The following is a 7,531-nucleotide window of genomic DNA, read 5'->3' as shown; positions in this document are numbered from 1 at the left end:
TGTCCCCCCTCAGCCTCCCCCAGCACACAGGCGATGCACGCGTGTGTACACGCGTGTGAGTGCACACACACACACACACAGGAGTGGAGCTGGGGCAGGTTCACCAAGGTGGTTGTGCCACGGTCATGCCATGGGTGCCCCAAATTGAAGGGGGACCCAGCGAGAGCTGCAGGGGCAGAGAGAGGGGCCGGGCACTGAGCCGAACCCAGCACCTCGCCAAGCAGTGGGGTGCACGCTCTACTTCGCATCTTCCCAGTGAGGACATCAAGCCTGGTGATAAACCCATTTTTATGCCATTTTGTTCAGGGCTTTTAGCTTTAAAAAAAAAAAAAACAGGGCCGGAGGGAATGATTTCACCGGGACTATCGGGGAGTTGCCCTGATTGCACCCCTCAGTGCAGACACCCTCTCTCCTTCCCCTGGGGCACCCGGCTCACCCAGCCCACCTGGGGCTTGGGCAGCCACTGAGTGCTGCACCGGCGGGGAGCTTGGTGGGGGTTTGCTGCAAGCCTGCGCCTACTCCCCCCCCATGTCGCCTGCGGAAGCGCTGGCACCTTGACAGGATCAATACGGCCTCCGCCAGCCTCCCTGCCTCCTGACTCCCCTTCCACTCGCCCGCCACCACATCTTTTTTTGGTCTCCCCTGCCCCCCAGCCCTTCTGGGAAGGAGATACTGTGCTTGGGGAGGGGTCAGTCCTTGCAATGCCCGGACTCAGGTCCTCATCCCCTGCCAGCAGGTCTTGCCTTCTCCCATCACCCGCCGCCGGCAGGACTGCAGCCACTCACTGGGGGATGTTTTCTGTGGGTAGCCTCAATTCTGTGCCGCCGGAGCCATGTGTTTCCCCACGTCCCCCCACCCTCTGGCTTGTGCAAGTCCGAACTTTCCCAGCGAGTTCAGGGAGATCGGTGCCTTTTCTCCCCAAAGTTGCAAATCTTTCAGGTACTGGCATACGGACCGGGAGAAGGCAAGTTTTCCTTGCCTGCCTTTGTGGGACAAAAATCAGAAGGGCACCTCCATCACTGCAGAAGTTGGGAGAGGTCTCGCCATCTCCCATGCCCCATGTCCTTCCATGCTAGCCACGAGCAGCTCTGGTTCCACGGGGACGGTGACCAGCAAGCCGCGGCAGGGCAGGAGCAATGCGCTGGGTACAGAGCCCTGGGCACCAGGCAAGGCACCAGGCCGGCACAGCCTCCCAGGTGCTGGGCTGATGGACACAGTGCCAGGGGCTGGGTTCATGGCATGGGCATCCAAGAAGGGACACTGTCGCCTCCATCCTGCTGTGCGCTTGCTTGGCCTGGGCAACATGTTTTGCCTTGGTGCCTCCGAGAGAGCGGGGCTATTTCTAGCTGCCTTGCCCCCATCCCCACATGCAGCCCAAGGCATGGGCAGTGCCACCTCGCCTCCCTCCCACGGCCTCAGGTAGGAGCTTCTCATTTGCTCCTTGGGCACCGCATCATGGCCTCGGGCCAGCTCCCTGTTGCATGGCCAGTTTGGTTTCCACGCCCATCCCTCCCTCCCACCAGGGTTTTTTCCATTCCTGGGGAGTGCTGCTTGCTGCCCCAGGACGGCTCCCGCCACCACTGCTTCGCAGGCTTCCCACTGCGGGGGGGGAAGGTCAACCACTTCTGCACCTCCAGACATCTTTCCCCATGGTCCTCATCCTGCTCCAAGCCCGGGAAGGGTGACCAGGTGCAGAAACCCCACTAGCTCCTCCCAGATAGAGATGCCTGAGCCCTCATCCAGCTTATCCTGAGACCCCCCACGCCCCGGCCGCCTCTAAGGCAGCGTCTCCTCCCGGCGTTGGCTGCTGGTCCACCCAGGGGAGCGGGTGCCCGAGTGGCTGCAGCTACCTGGTGCGTCCTCCCCTCCCCGTCCACCCTCTTTCCGCAGGGCCTTATGGCGGCTCCCGCAAATCCCTCTCCTTTCTGCTCAGCTCACGCTTGGCGCCCGTCCCCGGCACTCGTTCAGCCTGGCCAAGCCCTGCGTTGAGTCAGGAACACCTGCCCGTGTTTTTCTTCAGGCCCCGGATCTCCGGGGACATCGGGTCCTTGGGGGCCGCCGGGATCTGGCAGTGCCCATTGCAGGAGAGCAGGCATGTGCCCCACAACTCTCCCTGAAACCTCCTGGGGGGGGGGTGGATTTCAGGTTATGGCTGGAGTGAACATCCCTGTGGGAAGAGTTGGGTGAGGAGCAGCCTCCTGGGAGGCAGCAGTGATGCTGGACGGGGGCAAAACCACTGCTGGGAGCAGGTGCCCTGGCAGCCACAGTGGCTGAGCCCCCCAATGCTGGTTTTTCACTCTCTGGGTCCCCCTGTGCTATCTGGGGTCCCAAAACCCAACCCCACTGTGCATTTGACTGCGCTGGGTGCTTCTCTGGCAATGCTTCAGTCCGCAGGCGTGCCTGCGGTCTGTGCCCATGGTAGCGGGTGGTGGCAAAGACCTAGGAAAGATGTTTGCAGGCAGCATGGCGAGTCGTCACATGCCGCCCTGGCTCTCTGGGGGACGAGAGATGAGACCCAGCTCCGGCAGGACCTTGACCCCTGTCCCCAGACTGGACACGATGTCCAGCCAGGCAGGCTCACTTCCACCGCCCAATGCTTTGTCCAAGCTCTGTTACCTGCCGCTGCAACTCCAGTTTTGTGAAGGCGCCTTGCTACCCCCAAGCCTTCCTGAGCATTCCCGAGTGTCCCAGCCCTGACGGGCAGGTGTCCTGCAGTGCCCGCGCTGCTTGGTTGCATGGATGAGCACCCGTTGCCCCAAGCAGACACGCTGTAAGCCATGGGAAACGTACTCCCCCAGGAGGTGAAGGTGACACTCTTGCTGGGTGCAGAGGTGGCCTGGCTGGCTGGGGTGCCAGCCCCCCTGCAGCTGCAGCATGCTGCGTGTCTCCTCCACCACCACGCCTCTGTTCCAAACCTCACCACCCCGCTCAGCCAGTGGCTGCCACCTCCTGCATCCCCCCCAAGGGTTCAGTTCAGCTCAGGGCAATGTCGCTTTGCCCATCACGCCATCATCTCTCCTCTCCTCTGGTGGCTGCGCTCCTGTCTCCTCCCATCACTCCCTGTCCCCTTGCCCAGGACTTGCAGCCACTCTCCTGTGGACCTTGCTGGGCGTGGGGCTTGGGCTTCCCAAAAGCGGGTCAGCTCCTGGGCTGGGGTGCTCTGCCAGGCCCTGGGTCCCACCACCACACCGGCACCTCCATTTCATGGGCTGGTGGCTCCCCCAGGGATGGTTTGGGAGCACCAAGTGCTGCATGCCAGCTCCTGCTGTGGAGCTGCCTTGGCCTCTGTCATCACTGCTCCTGGATCTGCCTCTTTGCTTGGTCTCAAGGCTCACACCAAGCTGTTTTGGGGGACCTTGGTTGCACCCGTTGGTACGACCAGGCTTGCTGTGGAGGTGGCTGCACACCTGCACAGGTGGGTCTCTGCTCAGGCAAGCTGGGTGACAAGCGACCTTCGCATATGGCCTCGTGTGCTCAGCATTTGTAGCCACTGTGGTGGATGGAGGCCCCAGTGGCACCGCTCGTTAGTGTTCCGTTGCAGATGAGCAGTGCAGGTTTAAAGCCGCATCTGCCCTGTCTTCCCCACCTCCGTGTGCACCCTGGAGCCGTCTTGGTGCCACAGGATGACCTGGAGAGATGTGGCCTGACCTTCCCCCAGCCTCCCAGCCATGGGACCAAGCTGGGGCTCGTAAAACCACCCAAAACACATACAGGTGTGACCCTCCAAGTCCACCTCCCTTGCACTGCACCACCTGGGGACAGGGAGGGGGGTGCAGCCCCCGGTAGCCTGCTGGCAGCCCTGGCCAGCCACACAGCTCTTGCTGCAAGAGGCAGGGGGTGAGTCCGGGTGTTGCCAGCGCTGCGGGCTCGTGTGTGCTTCTCATCTCAGCAAAAGAGCTCATTAAGAGCGCTCGTGCCATTATTGTTAATTGTTATCGTCCGCACACCCTGGGCGGTCGGCGCGGAAGGCAGGCTTATGAGAAAGAGCACTGACGGATTTATCTGGAGAGGAAGTCACAGATAAAGGGTTGCTCAAGCTTCATAAATAGACCCGAGGAAAAGTAAAAAAAAAAAAAAAAAAAAAAAAAATTAAAAAAATAGGTCAAATCGCATTGAACTTCCCGGTGAAACAAGTCTGTTTGGGCACAGGGCCTTGGGGACAGGCAGTGGCCGGTGGGGAGGGGGCTGGTGAGCAGTGCACCCCAGGGAAGGTGGGAGCTGACGGGGCGGCAGCTCCCCAGGTTGACAGCCCATCCCCACAGCCTTGGGGGACCTGCCTCCCCCCTGCCCTGCCTGGGCACAGCCCGCTGCCCACCCAGGCTTGTGCCCAGAGCGTCTCTGGGTGCGGCGCCCGTGACCAAAGGCTGGGTCCAGAGCTGGGGTCAGTCAGCTGCAGGAGGGCTCCTGGGGAGGTGCGGCGTTTGAATAGCTGCAGGACAGAGGTGCCACAGCCTCCCTGGGCAGCCTGGTCCAGCATTTGACCACCCCCACAGGAAAAAAGGTTGTTTCTTCTGTTTAAACAGAATGTCCTGTGTTTCGGTTTGCGCCCACCACCTCTGGTCAGCCTGGCACTGTCCTCGTTGCCTCCTCCCTGCAGGTATTCACACACGTGGATAAGACCCCCCTGAGCCTTCTCCTCCCAGGCTGAACAGTCCCAGCCCTCTCAGTTTCTCCTCCTAGGAGAGATGCTCCAGTCCCTTCATCAGCTTTGTGGCCCTTTGCTGGACTCTCTCCAGTGCGTCCATGTCTCTCCTGTACTGGAGAGCCCAGCGATGGAGCCAGTGCTCCAGGTGTGGCCTCACCAGTTTCCAGCAGAGGGGAAGGCCCACCTCCCTCGGACCTGCTGGCAAGACTTTGCCTAATGCAGCCCAGGAGACCATTCGCTGCCTTTGCCCCAAGGCTTTACCCATTGCTGGCTCTTGGTCAACTTGGTGACCAACAGGATCCCCAGGCTCTTTTCTGCTGAGCTGCCTTCCAGCTGGTCAGCTCCCAGTGGTGCCAGGGGTTGTTCCTCCCTCATTTCAGTTTGTTTGGCTCCATGAGGGTCCTGTTGGCCCATTTGGAGATTAAGTGATCCCAGGGGGGGGTTGTTACCCAAAGCTCCCCAGGAATGATGTGAAGAATGATGTGAAATGAACCCAAAGGGCTACCCTTGTAGCTTTGCTCTTGCCATCACCCTGTGATGTTGATTGGATCCAAACTGGGAGGGGAAATGTCCCAGGATCAGCCCTTGGGTCCCCTGAGCATCCGCGCCCCTGAGCATAACACATTGCTTTCCCCGTTGTTCTCGCTGTCTTCCCGTCACTTCCCCGCACTGGGTTCACTGGGCTTTTGAGCGCTCCGGAGCTATGAGCTGACACATCCACCAAGTCAGGATTATTCCCTTCTTTTTCTCCAATTTGCATTTATGCACGTTGAGATTAATCTGCTGCTTTATCGTCCAGCCACTTGCTAACTGTGAGCTCCTGCCACAGCTCCCGGCGCTCGTCTATGAGCCAGCCAGAGCCTTCAAGGTGCGAGGCATGCTGACAGTGAACTGGAGATTAGGGAGCCAAAAAAAGCTCCGAGTGGACACCCTGCACCCTTGCAGTCACGCAGGGCTGGTCTCTGCAGGGGCAGTGGTGGGTATCCTCATCACGAAGCCCCACACAAGCAGAAGCATCCCGTCCTGGCCCGGGACTTGCTGCCAAAGGCCACAACACTGCATGAGCATGCCCTGCTCCAGTGGCACCATTGGTGTGCCCTGCTCTGGCACTGCTGCTGTGCCCATCTCCGGCACCACCGGTGTGCCCTGCTCCGGCACGGCCAGAGTGCCTTGCTCCAGCACCATCGGTGTGCCCCATTCTGGCATGGCCGCTGTGCCCTTCTCCGGCACCACCAGTGTGCCCTGCTCCAGCTCAGCCAGAGTGCCTTGCTCTGGCACCACCAGCATGCTGTGCTCTGGCACTGCTGGCATGTCCTGCTCCGGCACTGCCAGTGCGCCGCGGTGGGACTGCAGCATCTCTGTCCATGAATGTTAAACGAAATAGGGCTTTATCTTATGTAATGGTGTTTAATGTTTAATGCTGTTACTTATAAGGAGGACCATTACGCAGGGACAGCGCGTGCGCCAGAGGCTGCCGCTAGTTCACCCTCCTCCCCAAAGAGGTACAAGCAGCCTCTCTAATCCCTTCCTTGGGGTCTTCTCCGCTTCGAAGGGACAAGTGGAAGGGTTGCCTCCTCTCCCCTCCTCCACCAGGCTCTCACTCTGGGGGAGCATCCGCAAGGTGTTGCTCCAGCCGTCATTAGTGCAGGTTCCTCCCGCTCGATTTGTCGTACCCTTGCAGCCCGTTCCAAGCCATGCGTCTCCCTCGCTGCCCTCACCCACTGATGCTCCCAGCCCTGAGAGGGCTCAGCCCCAAAGAGACCCCAATTCTGTTAGGGGGGGCTTGCCAGCCCCCATGCAAAATCTGGGTTGGGAGCTTGGGTGTGATCCTTGCTCCCAGCAGCCATTTCCTAGCCCCAGGCTGCCCGGCTCTGCCTCCAAAGAGGGGGGGGTTCAGGGTTGGGATGCATTCGTGGGAGCGGGGTATCGCCCTAACAGCCCTTCACCCCCTTCCCAGGACACTGACGGACCTGCTGAAGCAGCCGGGCCACGGTCCCTCCGAGCACATGGACGGCCTCATGGGGGGCGTGCAGGTCCCGCTGGGCGAGGGGCTGGCCCGGGGCCCCCCCCGGAACAGCACAGGTAAGGCGCTGGCGCAGTGGGGAAAAATAGATTCCCTTGGGTGAACAAAGGCAGGGGGAGGGCGCTGCCCACGGCTGAGCCCCCACCCGCCTGCCTCTGCCCCCTAGACAAGCCGCCCTTGAACAACGCGGTGGTTATTGCCCCCTCGCTGGGGCGGCCCCATGGCCACGGCAAGCGCCTGCCGCTGGCCAGCAGCCTGGCCCTGCCAGCCCCTGCCTACACTGCCTACGCCACCCTCAAGGCCGGAGGTGAGTGCGGCGGCCGCGTGGGTCAGGGTGGCGGGCGGGGGGGATGCGCCCCGTGAACCCCGCAGATGGGTCAGGAGGAGCAGGGGGCTCGCAGAGGGGCACGGGCGTGACAAGCACCCCGGTCCCCCAGGGCTCCCTGGGGTGGCTGCTCCCAGCAGGGGCTCTGCAGCTCCCCCACTGCCCCCCCCCTGGCCTGCTGCACTGCCCAGCCAATTGGTGCCCGGGATCTCCCAAAACCCTACAGCCCTCCCCAGCCAATCCATCGCCAAGACCCCCCCCCCCCCCAGCCAATGACCACCCAGGATCCCTCCCCCATCCATTGTGCGCCCGGGTACCCCCATGCTGGGGGAGGGGCTGTCCCTGCGGGGGTGACGCCGCACCCCTGTCCCCACAGAGAGCGCCCCCGAGGACTTCTACAGGCGTTTCGGGGGGGCGGAGGTGCCCCCCACTGCCACCCTGCCCTTCCCGCCCACCGAGGCCCCCGTGCTGCCTGAGGGCTGCCCCCCATCTGCGGCCAAGGCCAAGGGCCCCAAGCTGCCGGGGGGCCCAGCCTTCC

The 7,531-nt window shown here is 61.9% G+C and overlaps 1 protein-coding gene across 1 annotated transcript in view; it reads left to right on the top strand.

The window, feature by feature from the left end:
- The window catches only part of SHISA8 (shisa family member 8), an 18,857-nt gene that overhangs the window by 8,413 nt on the left and 2,913 nt on the right, over nt 1–7,531 (top strand). The window contains exons 3-5 of the mRNA XM_035903199.1: nt 6,603–6,727; nt 6,835–6,975; nt 7,370–7,529. Coding sequence (XP_035759092.1) covers nt 6,603–6,727; nt 6,835–6,975; nt 7,370–7,529 — 426 coding nt within the window. The remainder of the gene's footprint in view (nt 1–6,602; nt 6,728–6,834; nt 6,976–7,369; nt 7,530–7,531) is intronic.

The sequence above is a fragment of the Egretta garzetta genome, unplaced genomic scaffold, assembly GCF_000687185.1.
Source record: "Egretta garzetta isolate BGI_Z169 unplaced genomic scaffold, ASM68718v1 scaffold51, whole genome shotgun sequence".
NCBI lineage: Eukaryota > Metazoa > Chordata > Aves > Pelecaniformes > Ardeidae > Egretta > Egretta garzetta.
This window is presented reverse-complemented; position numbering and strand designations above follow the sequence as displayed.